Here is a 14,742-nt window from a genome sequence, read left to right as displayed (position 1 = left end):
TAGATGTTTCACACATTTACTGCATTGCGATTTTGTATACTAAACCCTCATAGTGTCCCCTTATAAATGTAATGAAACAAATTATGATTTTCTTCGTGGTGAAGTGAATAAATATTTCTGCAACTGTATTATTCAACATATTGGAATTTGTTTTTTTATTTTTATTGTAAACGTAGAATACGGTACTTTAAAGTACCACGTCAATTAATTCACTGTATATTAACTAATTTCTATAAAAATAATATTTTTCTTTTATTTCTAGGGCTTAGATAGAACTAAAACGACCTACCAAAAAATTTACATGATAATTATTTCATTTTTTCATAATGAGATACTGAAAGGGTGTAAAAATGGCCTATTAGTTTTAGAAAAATTTCAATTTTATAATTGAAAAAAATCAGTCTCATTGCTATGCAGAATCCTACACTATGAGAATCCTATTTTATCATTGTTTATATGTCCGCATTTATAAGCGTACCAGAAATATCAGTACAGAAAATGATACATCTTCATTGCGGTTAACGATCATGCACCCCATTTTATGCATATATATTATTAACTAATTGCCTTTTACCAACACTGGCAGCTATGGTGATCTCTATATACAGTGAAGTTTGTCTTTGGGTCATCGCTTGAGATTTAATAACAAACCAACCACACCGATACCGATTGCGTTACGCATGTTGATTAACTAATGGTTACCGATTTCAGCTCCGGGTCAAACTGTATCCTCAAATCAACTAATTCACTAATAGAGTATTCTCACTATGTATTGTGGGTGTCTGCGTATATTTCGCTGTTATTGGTCACAAAAGACCAGCTGACTTGAGTTCTTGGAGTTGGTTCACATATACGTATAAATTGTTCAACGCTACTTCGTTATGAGGGACATTCCCGTCATTTTGTTTGAATGTCACAATCAACGCGCAAGTCCAGAAAAAACGTTTCTTGCGTTTTATCAATAGCTCATGGTGATTAACTGCATATCGAACTAGCTGTGTTCATCTGGTGAATTTTTCTTGTGCGGACATTTCAGTCTGAGGGAGAAAAAAATTAACACAACTAAAAAACTCTTACATATACGTGACTAAAACAAAAAGAAAATGCGAATCCCATTCACAATTAAGCACTACGAGGTCACATTTTGATGAGTCCACGTTTAATTTTCGTAGCTTCGTATTGATTTTTCGTTGATTGGTGAGTAATGTGGCGCGTGACAAATGGCACTGGCTCCTATTTTACAGCGCCATTAAAATTAATGGCAACGTTTGCGCAAGAAATACCGATATCATTGTCCTGCGGATAGAAAGGAAAGGAGGAGGAGGAAAGCAATAGAGGAAAAAAAAGGAAATAAAGTATGGAAATAAATGATTCGTTTGGCCCAAAAAAACAAAGGATTGAGTGATGACTGAATAAGGGAAAATTGTGTTTATTGATTTCTAGGCTAATGATATTTTCCTCGCCATTATCGTTGTCATTAACGCTCACTGGAATTTTGCATATCAAGCGATGGTGAACATTTTCTTGCTTAATACGTTGCTTCAACTCCTATGCCCGGTGAAATAATGTTTTTGAATATCGCATTCTAATCGAATAACCAGTGGAAATCGAATGATCGTTTGACATCCCATTTCAAAGGCTCACTTGATTTTATAAATATAGAAATTCTATGCTTAACCAAAGGTCAAGTATCAGAGAAATATATTTCTGGATTGAGAGAAGCTAAAAGTAATTTCTAAACGTGCTTCAAATTTACCCGGTTTTGTTTGGTATCAGGAGTTTTTGAATCCTGGAATGCAGCCGACATAATTGCGAATGTTGTACATGGGAGTTATTTGTGTATTATTTTATTCACAGACAAGTAAAGTAGAAAATAATTCATAAAAATATAGAACGTTTCGTTGTTTCGCACTTGAAAAATTGAAATTGGTTCCAAATAAAAATTTACAAAAAAAATTTCATTTAAATAAAAAATTAATATAAAATTTTACTATTTATTTAATTTATTACTATTATATAACTATTATTATAACCGATCATAATTTTTTTTCATGTTGCAGTCGATTTCGTTAATTCAAAATTCGTAGTCACCGGGAAAAAGTTCGAATTATCCAATTAATCAATCCTGGATCCCTAAAACGACTGCAAACTGCACCACAATCATCAATATTCACCTAGGATCACGGCCGTATTATCATGGACGTCCTGGCCAAGTGATTTTTCTGAGGCCCTAACTGACAAATTTTCATGCTTACTCTAAAACATTTCAACCAAATCTAATTTTTATGAAGGTGCCCCACTTCTCTTGAGGCCCCCGGGCCCATGCGTTAAGACGGCACTGCATAGGATAATAATCGATCTTAGGCTGCTACATAATTCCAGTATTCTATAATCACACATCAGCATGAATGAATGAACACCAGAAATTTGCCACTGGACTTATCCCCTTGCCGAGATCTCTTCCAGCCCAGATTCGTGGCAGAGTCTGAAACAAATCATCGTCAGCAGAACTTTTGATCAGATTTACGGAAACAGTTCATGATCATCAGTTACGAAACTGATTCCTAAATTTTGCGTATATGGTATGAAGGAAATATCCTATATTTTCATTAAAGTATTACAATTTGTACTTTCCAACACCTTCCATACTCTTAATGACAATAAAAATGTTTCAGATTTTGAACGATACACCTTCATCTATAGGCTAAACAGCATAATTTGTATCAACTGATACATACTCTCGACTAGCCGAACAATGTAAAAATGGGCATTAAATTGGCAAAAAAATCGAGCCAGTAATTCAGATTTAAGAAATGCGGAAAACAATATGTGTGCCGAAATTAAGTCAGAATTTTTCAACTTTTATTTGTCTGAAAGATCAATTGTTTAACAACTTGGTCGAAGCAAAGCTTAACCGATTTTAGAATTTTCCCAAACTGTCTATTTTTACTCCTACTTTAAAACCATGATATTTTATCCTCTCCGATTTTTCGAATTATCCAAAACATTCCAAAAAATTTCGAATTAAACAAGAAATTTCAACATTAAATTGGATGTAAAACTCAAGGGTATTTCGTAAAAGTTTGAATTATCCAAAACTCGAATAAACCAAGTTCAACTGTATATATTAGGTAGGGATTTTTGCATTGGGTCTTTCTTTACAAAAGTTACGACAACAACAAGTACGTTGTACAGAAAAAAAAGAGAATGAGAAGTCAAATAAAATCTTAAAAAGCATTACCTCACTTGAATACTTTTCATTGTGTGGTTGTGAAACAAATATTTATATCCAAAACATTGATTTTTAATACGGAATAAAAAATACATATTCGTAAAAGACTATATATGTTGACAAATGGCTTTTCCTCATGATGATTAGCTATGCAATGAAAAACGTTTTACAGACGTATCATTTATGTTTTTTTTGCACCGTTTATTATTAATTAATACGTATTAATTTCATCAAAAATTAGAAACGATGGGTCACATATCAATCATTTTATTTCAATAAATGACGGAGAGTGAATAATCGTCATTTATTTAAGTACCGACAAGTAACTTGAAGTACTCTTTCGCCAGTTCGATTATTTTTCGCAAGAAATTGTCGGTCCAGAATGTGTTAAGATAATAATGATAGGAAATCTATGCTAACTACAACAGATATGAGGGGGGAGGGGAAATCGTATGTAAAACAGACAAGTCAAAACTGACGTTTTCTTTTTGTCGGTTCGCAGCGGTATTGTTGAAAACGATGCGAAATCTCGCGATAGATCGTTGAGAAATGCAACTTAAAACGGAGGCGACGTTATCTATTTGTATATAGATCTCAATATGTATGCGCATTTTTCACCCGAAAGTGTCATGCATGCAAAAAAGATTCTTTCGATGTGCAAATTCCGACAGAAGAAAAAAGAAAGACTCGGGTATGTTTTGACTAAAGATGATAAAAATATATATGTATATATAGATATATCCATGTATATATAAAATAGGAATCGCTCTTATCAAAAGAGCAGCGAGTGAGGGGAAAAAAAGAGTAAAAAAGAAATGGGTCGAGGGGGCTTGAGAAAAAAAAATAAAGAGACCAGAGCAAAAAAAAAAAAAAATTGTCGTGTCCACCAGTGACTTAAAATTCATTGTACACAAAAATGTGGGACGGATTGATGGAAGTCTCCACAAATGGTTTCCAAAGTCCGGGGCGGAGGGTAGTAGTAATGGTAGGATGGACTTTTATAAGGATGGAAAATGTTAGGGAGGACTTGAGCCAGGGTGGATGGTGTAGGAAACTGGCTATCGTCCATCAAGAGGTTTCTCGTGGCTGCTTGTCAAACTCTAAACAGGGCATGCTCCCCAAACGGAACGTCATTCTGCGAGTGCTGCATCACTGGCCACGCTGAAATGCCTCAGCAACTGAAGCATGCCAAATCGCTGCATAGAAATGCGATGGGCCCTTCTTACTACCACCACCACATTGCCGTCCTCACTGGCTCTTTTTTTCTTTTCTTTTTTTCATCGCTTTCTTTAGTTTTTTTTTTTTTTTTTTACTGTGTTCTTACCCTGGTTTTCTTATTCTTTGGTTGGCTTTCCCACCCAACGATCGGAGAAAGCAGTTCTACATTGGCTCTTCCGACGTCCCACCCAGTCTTGAATCTTCTTCACCCTTTCGGACTGTTCTTCTTGTGCTTTATTTCTTATTTTCTTCGAGCCCATCTCTTTCTTTTTTGTTGTGCTGTGTCCTCTCACTCTTTCTCCATATATCTCTATATCTGATTTTCGCTTTTGATCTCTGTTTGACCGTCATATTAACTAATAAATCTCGCTTCTCGGAATCGTGAAGGGAAAACGAGTGGGGGGCGAGGAAGTAAGATATACCCTCAGGAAAATAATGGGTTATATTTTTCCTTATTGTTGTCATTATTTTTTATCATTATTTTCCACTAAAAAATGTATTTGGAGACGAAAAGTTCTCGTTTCTTTTTTTATACACTCAAGAGTGTAAGAGCTATTACAGAAAGCCATTAAAATTGTGATGCTATATGGATATTGTTATGGAGGGAAATGGATATTGTTATGGAGTTTATATGGCATCAAAAGCATGATACTTTCATATTGTAGTATAAAAAGTTCTGCCATATTTCATGTGAGTGGGTCTTGGAATTTTTATGTTGAATACGTAATTGTGTCAGGGAAAGTAATTTTACAGAAATGTTCGAATAAATGGAAAATATCTTGAAAGATGAGATTACGTGATAATTATACACTCTTAAATATAAATTTTAAATAATTTAGTAGGTATCTTTTTGCGACCGCATATGAATATAATTACTTAAAACTGAATTATTATGTATTAAAATCGGGACCTTAATCTAATGTTTTAGTGTAAAATGGCTTCTATATAGTGTTATCTCCCGAATATTTTCAGAATTTCAAAATATATTTTCAGATCATTTTTGTAAAACTATCTCGGTTATATCCACAAAGAAAAAAGTACGCTTAAAACAGTTCTAGTTGAATTCGTATATTCCGAGAATTTCTATTAACCCTCTCCGTGGCATTGACATTCTCGCTTCCCTAAAAGACTCTTATTTTAGCATTGACAAGACACGATATTTTGTTTCTATTGATATATATCTCACAATGCAATGAATTTCTCTATATCTCTTACTTTGCAACCTGCTCAAAATCAGAAGAAAGCTTACTTCATAGAAAAAAATAGAAATGGCATTTAATGGTACATCAAATTTTATAACATCAGAGGGTTTAATGATTTCTACTTCGCCGCGGAAAGGGTTAACTCATGCTTTTCTCTATTAATTGAATTGATTATTCATCGTTTCTATAAAAAATTAATTGTAGGGATAATAATTTCTTTTTTCAGGTGAGTTATTGAGTTCAAGCAGCACAGTTTATAGGTACACTATAGTCTCAATAATTCAATTCAGAAAACTTCGAAATTCTGGATAATCCGGGGAATGCTCAAATTTTGCTAAATTCTTTCTCAAAATCTCTGTTTTTCGCCAAGCAACAGTTTTGCCTCATTTTGTCCCATTTCTCTCATAAATGTTTCGTTTGAAGGACGTCTTGATCCCTAGACTGTGATCTCCGGTGGTTCCCAGGGCCCGGTACAGTAAATCTATAGAGCAAAGAAAATAATATCGGGCTTTTTTAGGGCCTGAAGCTCAAAATAGCCTCTCTTAATCTGAGTCTATGGGTCTTAGCAGTTGCCCAATGAATTAAGCCGTTTAAGCAAGGGCAAAACAGGTAGGAGCAGGAACCCCTTCCTTTCCACTTAGAAAGCTGTTTTCTATTACTTTCCGGATGATTCGAGTTTTTTGGAAAGGCAATGTGGTTTCAGTCCCGTTCACTTCGGATTACCGAGACTTCACTATACTACACTCATTCTCAAATGTTAAGCAACAAACTGATAATTCTTCATTATAACGGTATGATGACGTGGACAGAAATTTCTTTTGTTGCCCACATCGACCTTCATGTCTTCTTCACTAGAGGTTCAGAGACAGTAGTGCACTAGGTAATATACGTATCACTTTATCAGGAAGTCCTAAGTAACTTAATTTCGCAAACAGAGCTGATCTTTTTAGCTTGTCAAATGCTCTCTCGAAGTCAACGTAAATCACTTCTATTGACTTAATAAAATCCATAGCGGTGGACCGTTCATTCATGTACTCAATCATTTGCATAGTTGGTGATGTTCCTGGAACAAAGCAGAACTGTTTTTTTGAGATAATATTTCTATTCTGGAAAAACTGTAAGTCAAAAAAAGACTAATATATCAGGCATCCCTGGAAAACACTCAACAGCTCTCCATGACTCTTCTCAAAGCCTCAGTGATCTGTGAACAAGTCTTTCGCTTAAATGGATCCTGATACCGCATAGCGTCATTAATAACCTTATTATTGGTATGGATCGATGGTTTCGAGCCTGTGAATCCAGCATAGGTGGTCATACCCCATATTGGCCGACCTTCTCTACTGAACCTTTTTTGTGGCTCAATATATTCAACGCCAGTTATTCGATGTTGGAGATTTTCTATTTTCCAATTTTACCAGGGAATGTCTTTTGCTTCACCCTATGATCTGCGTAAACTCCAACAAAATATAATTAAAACATTTGTTTTTATGAGCATTATTGACTTGGTTGCTTGACTTATGAGCATTAGTGTATGATCTATCTATAAAGACTTCAGTGAATAGTATTTCGTGGGTTTTTTTTTTCAGTTAAATTCAAAACATACCTAGATGAACATTACTTTTGCACCAGGAGTCTTATAGATTATTTGATCCGCACACCGAAAAACTTTTATGTTCATAAATTTTTTGCCATCGTCGAATGTATTATGGATTTTGAGAAATGCTTGAATAGTCTTCATATATCCCAAGCATTATTCTGCTTACGAAATGTCGTTTCGTTTTCCGTTGCCTAATGCACTTCGGAAACTGGAGAGAGAGACCACTATATTCCTCCCGCAAGCCTTGGGAGTGATTTTATCTACGTAAGATCTTTAGCATCAGACAGAGAGAGAGAGCATATTCTGAAACAGCATGAACAGTTTCCTATGCGCATAACTATTCCATCTCTCACAGGGGAAACATTTATCGCTGATGATTCCCGGTTTCCTGGGTTCCGCTTCCTCCCAAGTGGCTGTTGCCACTGGCACTGCTGTTGCTGCTGCTGCTTTAGCGCTTTGTGCTTTCCACCACCGGTAAAACATTCCAGGCACCGCGACCAACGGCAAGCAGCCGTTTCTTTCTGGTGGAATGCGCTTGACGCGAACCCTTCGGAATTCATGGACTTATGACCGCAGGCGTGTCAGGAGACTGACGATGATTTTGAATCAATAGGCATTCCGTTGATCCAGTTACAGGCTTGGATGAAATATTCATAACCGTCTCGAAAGCGGCTGTAACTAACGCACGCGATTCAATTAAGGCCGTTACGGAAACCAGCTTTCTGTTATTTTCCCTCGCGGTCTGCTTTTCCGAGTTGCGTTATCTTACTGACAATTTTGTGTGTATATGTTGTGTGTGAGAGTCCTCCATCCATTAGCGTATATATAGCGAACGAAGGAAATGCGAATGAAATTATGTCGGAACAATATATTATGAAGAATATGTGGTGCGTGGTTCTTTTCAAAATTTCACATACAAACGTCTCGTCAAAGTTTTTCAAGGGGAAAAAACTTATTCTTTTTCTTGTTACTGTTTTTTATCATCCTTCAATATATCATTACTTTATACAGTAGAACCTGGTTAAAATTCTAACGTGGTTAATTCGAATTTTTGATATAATTCGAAAATTAATAAACTCTCCTTAAGTTTTTTAATATAATTTAATGTTAAAATTTCTTGTTTAGTTTGACATTTTTTTCGAATTTTTGGAATAATTCGAAGTTAGAGGGGAAAACATAATTTTTGTGTGAACAAATTACGTTTGAAAAAGAAGAAGTCAGACTTTTTTTGTTTTATTTGACCAAGTTGTTAAAAAACAGAATTTCAAAAACAAAAGCTTTGGACATTCTGCTTTTTTCTATTGTTTCTTTAATAATTTAATACTCATTTTAACATTGTTCAGCTGAAGTGCACACATCTATAATCTGTACCACTTGATTCCAATTATGTTGTTCAACCTATGGAACGTGTGGCATTCAAAATCTAAATTTTTTTATCGTCATTAAGAGTATGGAAGTATCGGAAAATACAAATTTTGTAATACTCTAATGAAAGTATATATTTCTTTGATAGCATAAGAATGATAAGCAAAATTTGGAAAACAGTTTTGTAACCGATGATCATGAATTGTTTCCGTAAATCAGGTGTTGAGTACAGTCAAGAAATCCTAGAATATGATGTCACTCTCCACTATTCATATGAAGGTTTTTAACTACTGGCTGAAGCGAAGATGAATTTAGGAAAGAGAGAAAATTCAACTTTCCTTGCAGGGAATCGAACCCACGTCCTCTCACTTTCCGGGTGAGCTCCCTAGACCACTAGTCTAGATATTCGTTGTCTCAGTAGTCTAGTGGTCTAGAGTGGTCTAGAGCACTCACCCGGAAAGTAAAAGGGCGGGGATTCGATTCCTCGCAAGGAAGGTTCAATTTTCTCTCTTTCCTAAATTCATCTTCGCCTCAGCCAGGTGTTAAAAACATTTATAGTCAAGAAATCTTGCAGTGATGCCGATTCCAGAACAGTATAACAATATAGTAGCTAAGATCAATTATTGTCATTATAAAGTAATAGAATTCGAGAAAAACAGTTTCGCAACTGATGGTAATAATTCATAATTATTATCCTATGCAAAAGTTGATGATTAAGTTGCAATTATTAGTCAGTTGACGGATCTAGGAGGAATTATTTGGATAATTCGAATTTCGGATAATTTGAAATTTTTTCTAGTGGCTTTGGACTTCGAATTTGCCAAGCTTGACTGCATATCTAATAGAAAGATTCATTTAGGGACTAAAAGTTCTCGTACATTATAAAATACTTTCTCCCTCTCTCTCTCTCTCTCTCTCTCTCTCAAGTTTATTTCACTGATCATTAGCTTCATTTCATATCATCTAGTTTACGATTTCTGTGATTTGATTTAGCTATTTCGAATATATATTTTGGCACAAAATCTATATATTTTTCCACCACTTTCTTTAACCCTATAAGCAACACAGCAGAAATGACTAAACACCTATAAAATGCCAAATCTGTTTTAAAGAAGTAGGATTTCCTCCGATTTTAAGCAGGTTCAAACTATATAGGGGAAAAGAGTGTTCCATTGAGAAATAAAATTTACAAAGTATCTAGGCTTCACAATGCTAAAATTTCGGACTTTTAAGGGGCGAGATATCTCGTCAATGTTTTCTAAAGAGTTGTTTAATTCAAATCGCTAGAAGTACTTCAAACTTTAAGAGTTTCACAAACAGAATTGCAGTCAGAAATTTCTGAAAAATCCCTCTTGGTTAAGAAAACTTTCAAACACTTCTATCATGCATTGAAAGATGCAAAAAATATTTGCAAGTATAGCAGACTATCTATAATCTGGCTCGTCCAATAAACTGACATTTTCAGGCTGGCTGTTTTCATGTGCAGGATAGGAAAACATGTCTAAGTCTTGGCCTTGATATCAAGGGAGCCATGTGCAAAGTAGAAATTATGGGGCTTCTGCACCTAATATATCAAAGATGTTTCATTAACCGATGAATATACGTTGTTTGAATTTTAGGGCCCCAATATCATGGTACCCTGGGGCAAATGCGCTATTTGCTCATATGGAAATCGGGTTTTATGCGTAACTATGCATAGAATAATGCATTATTTAATTAAATGGGTTTTTTTTTTACTGCCTTCCAGTAATCTCGCGATTTCGCTAATCCCTCATAACCCTGGTCGATATGTGTCGGTTTAATGAAAGCCTACTGTAAACCGTACTTTTATATACAAACAAGTTGTATCTATACATAATATATATATAATGTATCCATTGAAAAAAATGGAAAAACAATTGATACATAAAAAGAATATTTGACAAATATACGTAATATCGTACAAAACCAAATTACAGTATATGAGAAAAAAATGAAATCATTCTTATCATTTACCGATTCCAAATAGCGTATGCATGGTTATTGTCTAGCCTTTATTCCTACATAGTTAAGGTAATTATATCAAGCACTGTGCTATTGCATTACGGTTATAGGAAGTTTCCTTCAGTAGAATTAATTTTCCTCGCCTTACTATATCAACGCTATCATCTAAACTAAACATAATGTTCAAATTCACGTTGTCTCATTTCTGTCCGACTCCACAGCTTTTCTAGACCAGTTTGTGGTATAAATTGAATAAAGCAGTAGCTATAATTCGATAATCTTATTATGTGCTCTCCGTTTAATATTTCGTTAGCGTTCTTTGCTTAATGTCGCCTTATTTGATTGTGTCAGAATTTGAATTGATATGATAAAGTCTTTTTGTTACTTTTATTCTTCGCTCCTTTCTAAATGGTAATTACTAAAGTTGTACAGCGGTAATTATATTCCTTGTTTTCTTTTTATGAGCACATTTTCATCTGTTCCTTCCTTCTGTTGTTTTAAATTAATTAGGTTTTTTTTTTTATTTTTGCTGTTGTTCATCTTTTCTTCGCTCATTTTTCTTGCGTTGATTCGGCGAAAATGCGTATTCGTAGTTGCTGTTTCTTTTTCGTTAATTTTCAAAAGAGAATAAACTTTCTTCCATCAAACTCTGGAAGTAATCACAGTTTCCTGCACTACATTAGCTTCGGCCTGATGTAAATAGTTTTGAAAAATTGCAAAAAAAAATCTATCTATTTATTGTAATTCAGGTAAGAATGCGAGTAAGGGTGTAAGCTGCAATACGAGACCCATGTAATAGTATTTAATTACTTTTTCGTTCTGTGTTAATTTATTGGTGATTGATTAGCCGATTAAATATAAAGATACGTGAAATTACCGAGATGTGAAAAAAAATGTTACTTGAGAAGAGACACGGGAATGTTTCTATGTATAAAAATCAGTAAATTCAAACTCAAATAGCATTTTAGTTAGCTAAAATTAGTTGTCAATACAACGCATTATTTCACATAAAACTGTACAGCAGTTTTGAGTGTTCAAAGTTTCAGTCCTACAAAATATTGAATTCATACAGTTAAACAAGGAATTGGACAGCATCGATGAAAAAATGTTAAAGATTATCTAAAAAAGTAGCAAAATAGAATACATTTTTTGTTTATCATAAATATTAGAACTATTTATTCTATGTTTCAAATGCTTTCTTGAATCATTTTCCGTATTACCTTAAAATACATAGTATCTTAAAACTATGAATAGATTCTCGTTTCTCTTTTGCAGAACTCCCTCACTCGATTAATGAAACACCAAAACATTTATGAAGATATTCCATTATTCCCTAAAACTGATTACAGTGTTCTTAAAGTAAAATTACAATTTTTGAATAAATGAAATCGATTTTTAATGGAATATTAGACAGTCACTACAACATTTTCAACCATATTGTTGCGTTATATTGAATAATGATGAGATATGAGAAACATTTTTGAGTTTTTTTATCAATTTCATGAACCGTCATTATTGCTGAAAATAATTAAATCTATTCTAATTAAATTTTTCTTTTAAACAATATTATTTATAATTTTCTTTTGTTTTCACAGAGACTGTCGAGTGGTCAGGGACCCACAGACACTCAAGTCCAAAGGTTATGGGTTCGTTTCTTTTGTTAAAAAAGCGGTAAGTTCATTTTATCGTCAAAACATATTTTATTGTTTTGTATTTACTAAAATGCATCAACGATAACGTAAGAACAACCGCATTGACTTTGTAAAATAGCACTAAAATACATCTCGATACAAAGAAATCGACTACGTTTCACAATTATACTAAGGAAGTAACTATCTGCGTCACATATAATATTTTATAAAATGCAAATTTTGCAGTTATGATTGAAAAATACAAATTTGCATTTTTTCCAATTTTGAACTCTGACGTTTTCTGTCTGATTAGTAACTAAAAATCAAAGGAATTAACTTTGCAAATAGACTTAATTTCATTATTTTTGTGAGACTACCATATACCAAGTACGATATTTATATCAAAAACAGCAGTTGTGTGTTTTATATTTCTGTTTCATTTATTGGGTTGGTTCTCTTTTCTTCATGGAATGTTATTTTTCTGCGTGCATTTTGGGACTGAGGTATAACTGAATAAGCGACAGAAGCAAGATTTTCTCAAGCTGTCTCAGAGGGTTGTCTCGAAATGAGTTTCTATGCTCGATGATTCCGTCATTTTCCTACCACGGGCACGGCATTCATTTTTCTAATTATAATCCATCAACTTCAGTTGAAGCTGCGAAGAATGAGAATAATTCTTTTTTTATTCCCTACATTGAGAAAAAAAAAACCAACATTCTTTTGCTCTTCTGAGCCCCGCTATCAAGTCTTCCATTGCCAATTAGGGAGCAATGAAATAGACGGAATTCAATAAGACTTTTCGTAGACGCTTTGTATTTGACAGTGCAGGTTAAAGATTTCTTCACATAAAGAATTGATCAAGTGGGTAGGTGGTGAAGAATTGAACAAAAAAAAGTAGTAGAAATTTATTTCATTAGCCTTTCCATTCAATTCATATTCCTTATCTTTTCTTGATAAATTAGTGCCAATAATAATTAGAATAGTTCCACTCTTATTAGTTCAACGTATTTATTTCCATTAACACTGGTCTATCATGTTAATATTTAAAACTCACGTGGTAAGCAATAATTACTCTGATGGCCAAGAGAAATATACGAATAATATTTTTGGACGTAAATAAGAGTATTCATTAAAAGTCTATTTTTGTCTGAATATTCCGCTCTTATACCACGCATTTCAGTCACTCATATCTCTTTCTTTTCATCTCACATCTCTTTCTTTTTCTTTTTGTATCCTATGTATATAATATGGCAAGTGTAAGATAGATGAGATGGCATGGGGGGGGGGCCCTCAATTGCTTTTAAAACATACCTCCATCCTAATATGTGTAAATTCATCCGTCCGTCTTAACTAAACCCCGAAACTTTTCTCCAACTCCCAATCCCATCTCGTCTTTAATCACCACAAAATTTGATAATCGCGATAGTACCCAATTGTCCAGGGAAAATATGTTGTAAAGATTTTTGTTTGTTCTTTTTTTTCTTTTTTGACACAAAATAAAGTGTTCCAGACTCTGCCACGAAGCTGGGCTGGAAGAGATCTCGGCAACGGGATAAGCCTAGTGGCAAAGTTCTGGCGTTCATTCATTTATTCAGTCACTCATATCTATGTAGATACAGTATTTCTAATTTTTACAAACACGTAAAAATAATGAAATATCCCACAACATCATTTTAATTTTCTTTTGGATCACGGTGTATTTTCTAATGTTATCAAAATATACATTTTATATACTTCTGATCTTTTTGTCTTTCTCTAATCTCTTTCTTTTTCGGGAAATCATTATTGACTAAGAAGTATTCAATACCCATGACCCCAACATCTTAGAGCAGGGCCCCCTAGGATGAAACCTTTGGTGAACCCCAGGCCAGAATTTTCACGGGTGCCCGCAATAGTTAATTTATAGTATGAAAAGACCAAAATTAATGGCAATCATACCGTGCCCGAAGGCTAGAGCCTTGTCATCCCCACCCTTCTGAGAGGGCCATGCCAATACCCTTCGTTTATTTTATATCATTTTAAATTTGGAATTTTTTGAATTTAACAAAAAAATTTATTTGATTTGCTAAACAATCGGATAGTAATTTCGTCGGAAAACATTTCTCATTTCATCTTTGAGTAGTTCAGATTCGGGAGTTTACCAGTAAATAACACATTCTATTAATTAATTAATTCTCAAAATACATGCTCAACGCGAAGATAATTAATTTTTAATTTCCATATACATCATATACATATGGAAATAAAAAAATACAGTATTTTTATTTATATATCAAGCATACACTTCAGTTCAAAAAATGCTCATTTGTCTGGTTGATAAATATAATGACAAAATATTGAAAAACACTCTCAACTTCTGGAACCTAAATCTTTGTTTCCGTGAACATAAAATATATAGGCTTACACATTTTTTTAAATTCCAGACGTATATAGCACCCATTCTGATGAAGATATTTCGATGAAACTTAGTATATAGGATATATGGACCATGGGAAAAAGAAAGATTCAATAAAA

General features: G+C 33.9%; 1 protein-coding gene across 9 annotated transcripts in view; it reads left to right on the top strand.

The window, feature by feature from the left end:
• The window catches only part of LOC149085105 (nucleolysin TIAR-like), an 860,358-nt gene that overhangs the window by 757,253 nt on the left and 88,363 nt on the right, over window positions 1-14,742 (top strand). For all 9 annotated transcript variants that reach the window (XM_089232912.1, XM_089232908.1, XM_089232907.1 and 6 more), the window contains one exon: window positions 12,193-12,268. In XM_089232912.1, the coding sequence (XP_089089038.1) occupies window positions 12,193-12,268 (76 nt within the window). The remainder of the gene's footprint in view (window positions 1-12,192; window positions 12,269-14,742) is intronic.

The sequence above is a fragment of the Pholcus phalangioides genome, unplaced genomic scaffold (assembly GCF_987345545.1).
Source record: "Pholcus phalangioides strain wild (caught in Gottingen) unplaced genomic scaffold, Ppha-v1.0 ptg000007l_1, whole genome shotgun sequence".
In the NCBI taxonomy this organism is placed as follows: domain Eukaryota; kingdom Metazoa; phylum Arthropoda; class Arachnida; order Araneae; family Pholcidae; genus Pholcus; species Pholcus phalangioides.
This window is presented reverse-complemented; position numbering and strand designations above follow the sequence as displayed.